The 12,902-nt window shown below is 40.5% G+C and overlaps 1 protein-coding gene across 13 annotated transcripts in view; it reads left to right on the top strand.

Moving 5' to 3' along the window:
- The window catches only part of KLF7 (KLF transcription factor 7), a 108,732-nt gene that overhangs the window by 40,292 nt on the left and 55,538 nt on the right, over positions 1-12,902 (top strand). For 8 of the 13 annotated variants that reach the window (XR_014246065.1, XR_014246066.1, XR_014246067.1 and 5 more), the window contains one exon: positions 1,264-1,897. Coding sequence is in view for 7 of the 13 variants with exons in the window: in XM_082397177.1 (XP_082253303.1) it covers positions 1,264-1,897 (634 nt within the window). In the remaining 6 variants the exon portion in view is untranslated. The remainder of the gene's footprint in view (positions 1-1,263; positions 1,898-12,902) is intronic. The other 5 variants (XR_014246070.1, XM_082397178.1, XM_082397174.1 and 2 more) reach the window with 2 other exon arrangements.

Here is a 12,902-nt window from a genome sequence, read left to right on the forward strand (position 1 = left end):
TTCTTATTCAGTAATGCAGAGTTTTACCAGAAGGCTGATTAAAAACCAATCTTTTGAAATGTCACCAAAATAAAATCCTTGACAGATACAACACAACTCGGTATATCGTTAAAATAGATTCTTAACAGAATAAAAACCTAGAATCAGAACACTGGTTGAAAACATAGAAGCTCTACAGAGGCAGTACATTAGGAGCTAGTCACATTTAAAATTTGCCATCAGTGTTTCTTTGTTGAAGCCCCAGAAGTTAGAGCAAATTGAACTGATAATATAAGTTAGCACCATGGTTTTCTACCAGATTCTGGAAGAGTAGGATTAAGTGAGGAGAGCTTTTAGATTATAAACTTAAAATCCGCTTTGGCCATAAAAGCGCTTCCCCCATTACAAAGACTTACATGCACCATGGATGAAGATTTGTTGAAACTCTGAACCTTTCTGTTTTTTTTGGTTTCTTTTTCCTCACTTCTTTACCAGGTGAAAACTTTATATTGAAATAGATTGTGTCTTATCTTTAACAATTCAAATAGCTATGATTGAACTTATTTTTATCATGGAGTCAGAGATGTCAAACTATTATAATGGGACTCATGCTCCTTGCCACACAGTATGTAGCAATTGTATTTTGAATAACTTGCTGTAAACAATGGGGGTTTTGTCATGTGCATCAAAGGTTTTATACAAGGCGTTCTTTAGAACAGTGTCCATTCCTGCTGGTTAGGGAATCCATTCCCAAGGCAGGGCTTGCTGTTGGTTCAGCTCATGACTTAGTTTGGGTGGGCATGGTTTATTCTTCAGGTCAAGTTGGAAAATTGTCTTATTTTTGTGACTTGCTAAAGTCTATTTGAAAAATTAAGTTGGACTGTGGGGAGTCTTATCTCGATATGAAAACCTTGTCTGATTCTATTTGCTTCTTGCTTGCGTGGGAACTCCTAGGGAGGCTTAGAGCATCTCACCTGCTGAATTGGATTGTGGAGCATGAGACCATTTTAACATTAAATGTTCTCAGGGAACTTGATGGTGTGAGATAGCCCTTCTGGGCTTCTAGTTCCCCATTAACTATAGATGTGACCCTTGTGAACCCTTCAGAAGTGTCCAGGGAGGAAATAACAAGGTCAGACCTTTCAACAAGAGAATTTCAGATACGAGCCATGAAACATTCTCTGTTCCTTCCTGTATCTTCTTCCTCAGCCTGTCAACATGTGGTCTTATGGTGTTCTTTGCTTCTGATGGCTGTTTCTCTCCCTCCCTCCTTCCCCTCTGCAGACATGCCTTGAATTGGAACGCTACCTGCAGACGGAGCCTAGGAGGATCTCGGAGACCTTTGGGGAGGACTTGGACTGTTTCCTCCGTGCTTCTCCTCCCCCGTGCATTGAGGAAAGTTTCCGGCGCTTAGACCCCCTGCTGCTCCCTGTGGAAGCGACCATCTGTGAGAAGAGTTCGGCAGTGGACATTTTGCTCTCTCGGGACAAGTTGCTATCTGAGACCTGCCTCAGCCTCCAGCCAACCAGCTCTTCTCTAGACAGCTACACAGCCGTCAACCAGGCCCAGCTCAACGCAGTGACCTCATTAACGCCCCCCTCGTCCCCTGAGCTCAGCCGCCATCTGGTCAAAACCTCACAGACTCTCTCAGCCGTGGATGGCACAGTGACGTTGAAACTGGTGGCCAAGAAGGCTGCACTCAGCTCAGTAAAGGTGGGAGGGGTGGCGACAGCAGCGGCAGCCGTGGCGGCAGCTGGGACAGTTAAGAGTGGACAGAGCGACAGTGAACAAGGAGGAGTAGGGGCTGAGGCATGCCCCGAAAACAAGAAGAGGGTTCACCGCTGTCAGTTTAACGGGTGCCGGAAAGTTTATACAAAAAGCTCCCACTTAAAGGCCCACCAGAGGACTCACACAGGTAGTGGTACAAGTTGGCCGCACGTGGTTTCTTCTTTTTCCTCCTTTAGCCTCGTGGTGGGAAGGGCTTCTCTCTGTTCCGACAAGTGGCATCCATGCCAACTAGGAGGTGTAGAGAGGCAGGTGGGCCTGGGTGGGGAAGCAGGTGACTCACTCGCTACCTTAGGATCTCCAGGTGTCCTGAGCACAGGACATGGGTTTGTCACTCACTGGCTCGGAGACACTTTCAGAGGCAATGCCAACCACGGTGTAGAATCAGACACTACTGAGGATGCCTGAACAGGGGCTCTGGTGGTGTGACTCACAACCGTACGTGATATGTGCACTTGTCACTTTCCTGACACTTTTCATTGTTTTATCAGTGTCGTTCTGTAGTTTGGATCAACACTGGAATCCGAGGAGGTACATTTGAAATTCACAGTTGAACAAGGTAGCCAAGGTGTCCCTATTCACTCTTTTTCCAGCATCCGTGATTTTTCATCAAAGTCACCAACAGCAGGAGGGTTTCAGAGTTCATTAGAGGTGATCATTCTATAATTAATTGGCATCTCCTCTTTTGCATTGTTCTCTGGCGCATGCTTTAATGGAGAGATGGCAGAATTGCTTTTTAATGAGCTTGTTACTGAGAAGTTGCTAAAGTGATTACATTGCTATGTGTGTGGTAAGGGCGCTGGGGACCGGCGGGGACTGTATATTTTCCTCAGGACTTCTGTGGTGACTCCCAGGAATCATGTTGATCTTGGGAGTGATGGGATAATTTGGAAGAGTGGGGTTTGCAGAGAAAAGAGTGAGATTAGCATTTTCCTTGAATCTGGTCTTTGTTCTCTGGTTTGAGTTGGAAGCTTAGGGCTGGTGTCTCTTCTTGGGGTTAGCATCGTAGGAGCAATTACTGTCATTGGGGGTTTTTTAATGAGTCCCTGACAGTGTATTGCTGGTATGGTTTTTGCATACTGCGTGCACAGTACAAGCTGGACAGGGAAAAGCTCCGAAAGTATAAACAGCAGAATCAGAGTGTTGTCAGGGAGAAATAGGTGATTGGATCTAGGCTGGGAGATGTGTTGGTGAAAGTTCTTTTCGGGCTCACTGCTTGTCTTCCAGGTACTCTGTGGTGGTTTGTGGACTGTGTCACCAAGGAAGTGTACAGTGCAAAGTTCATTGGCTGGAAAATCAGGAAAACCTGGGTTCTATTCTAATGCTATTACTAACTAGCTTTGTGACCTTGAGCACATCACTTTACCTCACTGGCGGCCTCATTTTCCACATCTGCCAAACAATCTGGATCTTAAGGCCCCTCTCAGCTTTAATGTTCTGGGGGGAGGGGGTCTGCGAAATGTCTTTGTGCAGGACAGAGGAGCTTCCCTGAGGTAGGAGTGCATAATGTGTGACTAGAAGCCATCACCACCGTGAACCTGGAAGGTACTCCCACGGGAGGATGAGCGTGGACATTGCTTCCTCACACCACAGGACTTAGGCATGCTCTCCTCTAATTCCGAACTGACTTTCCCTTGTGCCCTCACTTGGTTCATGGGAAGGTCCCCTAAGGTAACTTTTGAACCCGTGGCTCAGGTTCGGGTGCCACTCAGGGTTCCCACTGGAGATTGGGTTCAAGTCCTTCAGTCCACATACATCAAGGCGAAAGCTTCCTGCTATTTTCAGCTTTTTTTCCCCTCTCTCTGATATTGTCCTGGAGGTCATTTTTATTTATATGTCTTTCTTTCTCAAGTCAGTGAGTAAAGTAACGAGAAGACATTGCAGTGCTCCCAGGCTCCAGCCATGACTCATCTCCTGTTCCCCGCAGGAAACCAGAGAAGGCAGGATGCGGCAAGAAGGCTGAGCTTTGTTGGGGGTGTGGGATTCATGCTTATGAGCGCATTTTTTCATTACTGACGTGAGACAGGCAATGTCCCGCCTAGTATGGAGACTGGACGGCTCTGGGGAAGCAGAGAGTCTTTTTTGGGGGTGAGTCCAGGGCATTTTCTTCTTTTCCCTCTCCCCTCTTTCCAGTGGATGTGTTAGAAGGATAACTCTGAGGCGTGATGCGTATTTTGTGCTTTGTTTTTTGGGCATTTTCTGTTCAGAGTGATTATCAAGGTGGAGCTCATTATGTTTCCCAGCACCTGCAACCCCTTGCCTTATAGTGGATTAAAGTGGAAAGACTCCTCCCCGTGGGGAATTTACCCAAGAAGGCACCATGCATTATTAGAAAGGCAGTACTGCAGAGTGGTTAAGAGCAGGGCTTTGCAGTCGGGGAGACTTGGGTTTGAATTCTGGCTCTACAACTTCCTAGATTTATGACCTGGATACATGATGTATCTTCCCTGAGCCTCAGTTTCCTCACCTGTAAAATAGGGATAATTTACCTCCTAGATTGTTTTGAAGATTAAATGAGTAAACATATGTAAAATACTTGGCAGATGGTAAGAGCTCATTAAGGATAGTAATAGGGTTGGTTGTAGTTGTGACTATTGCCGATGATATTGATTAGCAGTGATTTTGTGCAAAAACAGCTTTATGTAAACTAGAAATAAACCACTTAAAGTTAAATGCCACCAAAAAACAAGAAGCTTTTCTTTCCTCACTTCCATAATTTCAGGGTAGGGGTGATGATACAAGGACATTATTCATGGAGGGTGAAATTGGACATGCAGGCATTGGTCTGTTGAAGTTGGCAGTAATGTAGAGCATGACTTTCCTAAAACAACACATGAAGCAATGGCCTCGCACCCTCCAGAAGCATTTTGCCGGTAAAACCTTCTGCAGAGACAAGCATGGAGGGAAAAGTAGGTGCTATAAGAAAGAGAAACAGACAGGAGGGGAGGTAAAAGTGGAGATGGGGGATGAGGAGAGGGAATCTGAATTAATTTGGATGAAATGGATGAGAATCAGAAGTATTTATTTGGAACTGGTGTGAAGGGGGCACATGGGGAACTGAAAAAAACAAAAGTGATAATTTATGTGGTGTGGATGAACTAAGAATAATGAAAAAAGCATGAAGGATGGAATCAAATTAAGTGCAAACATATCAAGGAAGTAGACTAGTAAAAAGCTTGAGGGCCAAGGTATAGGGTGATGGGAATTCAGGTTGGAGACGAGTCTGCTGCTAGAAGTGAACGGAGTAGGGAGAGCCGCTGACCAAATGTTGAAATGAAGTTTAAAAAAATGGACTCTGGTTGGATTCAGGCAAGCTGTTTTAACACAGGGCTCACTTTAATTCAGTGAAAATATTTTCTTATCCATCAGCTGGGGAAGTGTTTTCGGACATAAAAAGAGAGAGAGAGAGAGAGAGAGAGAGAGAGAAAACCATCCAGGAGAAAGATGGGAAATATTGGCATTTTGTTCTCTAGAGTTATATATATGATCTATCTCTTCTACATGGTAATATGTTGAAAAAGAGACACACTTGCAAATGTGAAATAAAATGTGTGGGTCTCTGTCTATGCATAAAGAAAGACAATACTTTGTTGGTAACATGGATTTCCTTGCATTGAAGAATTTTTAAAAGTGTTATTCATTTAATCGTTATACAGATAGGATTTACTGAGCTGGAAAAGATATGCTTCTTCTTCCTCTTCTTTTTTTTTTTTTCCCTTCTGTGGCTGTTTTTTGAGGATGCTGAATCCTTCAAACTTTTTGCCCTGGAGGATGTTAGGCAATGAGGTGGTTTTTCTTTTTTTCAGGTAGCAGATGTTCAAGTTGGTAGCTAGGGCACAAATACTGGTTGCCCAAGGAGGTGAAGTGAGGGATGGGGGAGCCAGGCTGGGGGTGGCAGAAGATGAGGCAGGGACTGGGACAAAAGGAATATTGTGAAGTAGCAGAATCTTAGTGAAAGGAAGCATATAAAAATGGACATATGGTTTATTCATTGGGAAGAGCACTTAGTGCTGGCATGAGCGTAAAAATGTCCTTTAGCAGCCAAGCCATTACAGACCTTTCTCTCCCACTCTGTTTTCTGGTCTTTGTATAATATATTTTTCTTTCTCAATAAGTCAACCATTATGTTCATAGTTTTATTCATCTTCTTGGAGACAGCTAAATAATTCTTATATTTTGACGCAGGGGAATCCCTCACTTTCAATTTAAAAAAAAACCCCACTTTATTATGCTTATTTTCAGCAAAAATCAATTTGTTAAAATGTTAGTAGTTTCTATTCAAAATGAGAAAGAATAATATTCTACATTTCTTCTCGATCACTACTGAGTAGGAAAGGAAGAAAGTCTGTGATTGAAATGGTGCTTTGTGTTAAGTGAGCAGACTTTTCTAATATGGAAATTCATATAAAAGCATGTCCACATTTACACTATTAAGATGAGTCAGGTTGGTAAAGTCCGGACAAAGGCCAGCAATGGAATCTTTGGTTGTTCGTCACAGAGGAGGGAGAAAAGAGGCCACGTCCTCTCTTGTGCCACTTGGAGAACTCTCTATAGACTGGGGTTGCTTTAGCCTAATCCATGGGTGGTGATAGGACATTCTAGATTTTGCACTGAAAAATATAAAAGTATGCTTTCTAAGTGAAAAGATAAAACGAACGTGCAATTTACTTAGCATTTTATATCTGCTTTGGGGTGGTCATAGTGAATCAAGATGTGGCACAATCTCTAAGTTTAATTAGGATTTAGGGAAATTGTTTTTAAATGGAAAGGTGGGTAAAAACATTACAAACAAAAAGATGAGTGTAGTATTTAAGAGGCAAACAAAAGTGCTTATTTTATACATATAATGAAAGTTCTTTAAAGTTTGAAATATAATTTATTTTACTTATTCAACAAATACTTAAAAACACTTGCTATATGCCAGGTATTGTTCAGAGTATTAAGAAACAAAATTCAATTGAGTACATTTTAAAGATCTTACTGGCTTTATTCAGTGGTTCATGAATTGGGCAGCATCTCATCTAACAGACAGAAAGGAGCTCTGAAGCACTATACAAAACAAAAGACTTTTATAGACAGAAGGGGGCTGGACAAGGAAGTTGTACCGGCAAAGAGCTGATTGTTTGTGGCAAGGTCACCTTCCTTTAGGGGATGACAGGGGTCTATCAGGCAAATTACCTCACTAGTGCTGATCAGGTAATTCCAGATTGACTGGTTTAAGATTCCATTCTTGGGGCGGGTGAACCTATATTAAAATTGTAAGTTTCAGTTTGGTGAAGTGGGGCTTAGCACAAGTGACTCCATTTTGGGCCAGTTGTCTCTTTTTTTTAACAATTCTGCCCTTCTGATCCGACTCAGCCTGAGAGATGTGATCAAAATTTAACGCATTAATGCCACTCCCAGCTACTGCTCTGAAGATCTCACAGTTTTTGCTGATTCTCTGTGTGCTATTCACAGGTCATGACTTAAGGTTCACACTTTTTAAGTTGGTCATTCTCTTCATCCCTTTTCTGACATTTCAGTCTTAGGGTATTACTTGCTTGGTGGTTAGTGGCCATGAACATGCACTTAAACGTGCATTTAAAGTGCACCAGGAAGACTACTATGATTATTGTAAGCAAGACAATTCCCAGTATCTGGAGTGTACTTCAGAGCCATGCTCCCCAAGACCCAAACCAATCAAAATCAAATACGTCAAGGAAGACCTCGTTGAAGGAGTCACTTTTTAAAGCCAAGTGGTTTATTTAGTGATTTTATGTAGCTGAGTTTCAGCTTCCCCAGAAGTGTTAATCCAAGTGCAGAAAGTGGTATTGGACGCAGCACAGACACCTTATTGTTCAGCTAAAAGATAATCAAGGGCTATCCCATTATCAAGAACAACCTTGGTCAGAGAGTCTAAGGAATTTTCTTGGGCAGCTGTTGCTTTAGCAGTGGATTCTGCAGTACTTTCAAGAGTTAAGGAAGGTTCCTGATCATAGTCTCATTTGTACTCACTCCTAACCAGGGAAGTAGGTGCCTGCCAAAGGAAGCGAACCCTGAGTCCTGAAGCCTTCTGATAGGTCCCTTCTAACTTGACAATGTAAATCAGGGGAGTTGACCAATGAGGTGCCTCAGTTTGATTGTGGATGGTTAGGGGCACAGTTAGATAACCTAAGAGGCATTGCCTGGTTATGTACCAGCCATCTAGGCATGCATAAGCCCAAGGAGAATGATAATCACCACAGACAAAGATTAATCATGTCAGGGCACAAACCATTCCCATGAATGTGGCACTGTTAACGGATTCATTTGCAGGGATCGTTGCACTTGCCCATTCAAGCCAGGGGTCAGTTAGTTTTTCAGTGCATTTGGAAAGTAAATCTCCTCGCCCCAAATAAAAAGTTGTTCTAAATTCCTTGAAGAAATGGGTGCTGCTGGTAAGATCTTCTCATGATTGGGGTAAGATCTGATTTAGATAATCATAAGGATGTGAGGGTGCGAATATACTATGGTTTGTCTAGGTGTTGTGTCTAGTTGGGCAAGTACAGCTATAATCAGAGAAAAGTAAAAACAAGGCACTGAATGTCCTGGCCGTAAAAGTTAGACCCTCTAAGTGACTTCTAAGGGGGCTTCAATTGTAGTTTACAGGACATTAGGAATAGAAGAAAAATTGGTCGCAGGAAGGACCAGGGGGTCTCTAGCATTATGGACAGGTTGGAGTTTTTAATGGCAAATCCAGCAGTCTAAAAGGTTATCCCCCTTGGTAATGGCCTGGGAGATATGATGGTGTTGTCGTTCCAGGCCAATGCCACAGTAAAGGAAAGAAAGAGAAGAAGAAAGGGTTTTTAATGCTTAAAGTATGAAGTCTTGATTCAGCATCTTGGGTGGAAGCAGTCTATACTGATGTCAGCTACTTCTCTTCCTAGTTAGTTTGATTTGCAGGTCTCCAGAGTTTGCCCAGGAGCAGATGTCAGGTAGAGCCTTCTTCAGCTGTGAGATATGTACCCAAGGTTCAGTGCCTTCTAGTTTTGCAGCAGTGTCAGTGGTCAGGAGCACTTGGTAAGGTCCTTTCCATGAGTCTCACTTTTGCAAAAATATCAGAGTAAAACAATAACTGCCTGTAAATTATAAAAGACTTTAAAATGCCCACTGTTAAGATCTGATGAGAACTCATTTGCTAAGGAAGTGTATTTATTTCTGTGATATACATTTTAAGATAGTAACTGGAATTACGACTGATAACATTTTACCAGAACATTTAAGATTTCCAGGAATTTCATACGATTTCTGGAACACTTATAACATATACAAATACGAAATAGAGAAGACTTATTGTTACCTATTTGACAATGCTTCTCATTTAATTTAATGTATCAAATAAGCCTATTTAGTTTAACATCTTTCTTTTTATGAGGAGAGAGAACAAATCTCTTGAGATGTTCCAGGGGCCCTCTGGAAAATCCCAAAGAAAGTTTGAAGTCAAAAAACTTCACTTAGAATTTGATTTGGGGGGAAGTGTGTCAAAAATATCCATTTAATAGTGACAGTAGATATTGTTAAAGGCAAATACAGAAGGTTACATAGTTGTAAGCAAAACTTAGCTCTTTTAATATTGAGAAGATTGGGTTTTCTCAAGCAATCAAAGACCTGATAAAGACAGTGTGAAGCACGGTAAGTTACTGTGGTAAGACACAAAATCTTCACTGTCCAGGCAGATTACTTAAAAAATAAAGAAAATTTCACAATCCGTTATCAAAAGCAGACTAAAAGTCCAGTAAAGCCTTGTAATTTTAACAGAGAAAACCAAATTCTAATTTTGTACCAGTGTACTTTTGATATTAAAACTCATTTTTTTTAAACTTAAATAAATTCATTCTAATCTTAGCCAGCCTGACTACACATAAAATTTGTTTCCCAAGGTTCCTTTTCCACAAACTTTCTACAATTTTGTCCTATTTTTTTTTTCTCTTTCTCATTTTGGAACAATCAATCATTTTACTTTCCTTACCTACTTTTCATACACAGTTGTTTTCCTTCACCCTTATTTTTTTCTAAGTAGTTTTAATTACATATATTGATAATATTGAAAATAAGGAATACATCCTTAATTCATAGTGAAAACTAAGATGTAAGAAATTGTGGACTGTCTCTTATATGGGCATTCTGTGGATTGGCAGATTTATAAATACATTTCATAATTTCTAGAAGTATGTTCTTTCTCATAATAAATTTTCCAATGTGGCAAAAAACCCCATGTCTACTAATAAACCCAAGTTTCTCAGTAATAAGAAGCTAAAAGTAGATAAACCTATGTTCAGGACTAATGTTCCAGTATTTAAATGGAAATGATCTAGATAGTCAGTGACTATTCATCATTTAATTTAACTTAGCAAAGCTCTAAGGTTTCAAGTTACCAAAAAGATTGGGGAAACTATTTAAGTAGATATACCATAAACCATAGTTATTGCTGGAAAGTGGAAGCGCTTACCCACTTACATCTACTTAAATCACTTGTTCTTAACAGTTATGTTTAGATTACTCATGAAAATTTTATCATACCAAGTTATTTTTCTTGCTGAAAAATTTTGTAACGGAGATAACATGAACTTATTTGACTAGTAAACCCAGGTAGAGTAAAAGTTGTATGTCTGCATTATTTTCAATGTTGATAACTCTAAAGACATATCTATTTTAATTAAGCCAACAAACTTAAACTAGCTTTTATTTACTGAAGATTATCCTAGGTCATGTGAACTTGAAAAACATTTGAGTTAGTTTTCATATTTTTGAGACTATGTTCAATTTATATAACATTTGTTTTTAAACCAATTAAATGGAGCCGTTTACAAATTAATTTTAGCAATACCATCCAGAGGTAGAAAATACCACACATCTACAACACATATACAGTTGACCCTTGAACAATGTGGGGTTCAGGGGTGCCAGCCCTCTGCATAGTGGAAAATCTGTGTGTAACTCATCGTCCGCCCTCTGTATGCATGGTTCCTCTATATCTGCGGATTCAACCAACTGCAGATCATATAGTACTGAAATACTGACTGTTGGGAAAAACCTGCAAACAAGTGGATCCAAGCAGTTCAAATCTTTGTGGTTCAAGTGTCAACTGTGTATATAGACACACATAAACATACAGACAGACTCAGAGACCTTAAAGCTTCCATTCTCAAATTCTAGCCATGAATTAGGTACAGTAATACAAAACTCACTAGTTATATAAAATAAGTTGGATCAAAATTGTGTGTTTGGCAGACGGAATAAGTTAAGGCTCAGATGGCTAAAGCTTTTCACTAATATTTGTGAAGAAGACACTTAACATTTTTCATTTATCTTAGTTCCAAATAACTCCCTACCCCCCTTTTTTCCCTTTGATAAGAATTACCTCCCTGGAGTTTGCATTTCAAAGAGATATGGCCTAGATACGATTTCCTGGAGATGACCTGGTAGAACATTTACATCTCAAAGGCACAGGAAAAGAATGCAAGTTCTTCCAAGAAGGACTCTTGTTTCATAAGGCCAGAATTTTTACAATACCTACAAGTCTTTTGAGATGAATAGGGGAGGTTTGGGGATTGGGCTTCGAATTGTTTCTAGAGCTGCATTTCTGGTTTTGCAAAAATTTGTAAGATAGGGGCAGTTGCTTTTAATTTCTCAAAGAAGTGGATTGTAGCCTAAATGATTATCAAGGGGTTGATTTGCTTATTCAACCACATTATCTTCAATTTGCTTTTTTATACTGGGGAGAGGATTTCCAACTAAGATGGAAATGAAAATTTATGTTCTGGATTTAGAGCTGTTTGCCTTCGGAATGTTTTAGTAAATCCTTCCACAAAGGCATCAGAATGTTTTTTGTTTTATTTTTTTCCTCCTGGGTACATAGTTTCATTTCTCTTAGGGGAGAAGGTTTAAAAATTTTTTTCTATCAGGCTCTGAATATCAGCTTCCAGTTTGGCCAACTTCTGATCACAGAGCTACTTAAAAAATGCTTTCAAATATCTTGTCAGTTTTCAGCTGAAACACGCAATAAATATAAATAAATAAGATGAAATAAAAAATACTGGCAGTATTGAACAATCCTATGGACTCAAGAGGTGTCCCCAAAGAGGGTGCAAAAGTTATTACCCTCCCAAGATCCAGAGCCACTCCCAAAGATAGTCAAAAGGAGAAAGAAAGAAAAAAATAAAGACTTAGACAATTCCCCTGAGGGCTGGCTGTATACCCAAGCTGCAAATGGAGTCTAGCCCACATTTCTGTCCAGCCATATCTAGCAGCACATGGGATATAACCTACATTTCTGCCCAGTCATATCTTGAGGCCCTCAAATTGACAAGCCAAGTTCTCAGGACGTAAAATAAGACAAACAAGAAGGTAACAGCTGTCCTTGGGAGAGAAAGGATCAATAACCAGTGGATCTGGATTTAGAAAGGAAAGGGCAATGTGAAATTTTATTTTCCTCTCCCAACTGGGCATAACAGACAGAAATTCGGGAGAGCTCCCTCTGCTAAGAACTCTCACTCTTCGCTGGCTTCTGCCAGTTTCCCAGGATCCCATCTGCAGGCTGTAGTATCTACCAGAATTTGACAAGGTTTTTCCATTAATTTTAATTTTATTTTTCCTTGGCTGTTTAAGGAAGTAATGTAGCAGTTTACCAGAAAATCCCTCAGAGTCCTCTCAACTCTGGGAGGGGTGCATTTGGGGACCTTCCTTTGAGGGTAGATATGGGGGTGTCTGTATGGCCACTAACTTGGCAGACTTGTTCACAGTCCTGTAGTCTCTTCAGAATGGAAAGACAATTCAGACAGAAGACAGTAGAATGAATGCTCCAGTAAAGGAGGGTAGAGGGGAGCAGTCGGAGCTGTGTCCCTCATATGGTCCTTGGTTTTAGGTACCTCTTGAGTCTTTTCATTAGCCTTTTATAACAAATCTTTCAGTGAAGGTATCTTGGAACTTTGGAGCCTTTTGGAGCCTCTGCATGCCAATTACAGTAGGTATCCCATTCTGTTTGTTTGATTTGGGAACCCTTGTTTTAAGGCACGCTTTCTTAAATGATCATGTCTAATTGGAACATTCCCTATAACGGCCGTTGTAATTCTAGGTTGTCTTTAGTAAGGTTTTGCCATTGTTGTTAAGATATTTATAGC

The sequence above is a fragment of the Balaenoptera borealis genome (genome assembly GCF_965194805.1).
Source record: "Balaenoptera borealis genome assembly, chromosome: 6".
Taxonomy (NCBI): domain Eukaryota; kingdom Metazoa; phylum Chordata; class Mammalia; order Artiodactyla; family Balaenopteridae; genus Balaenoptera; species Balaenoptera borealis.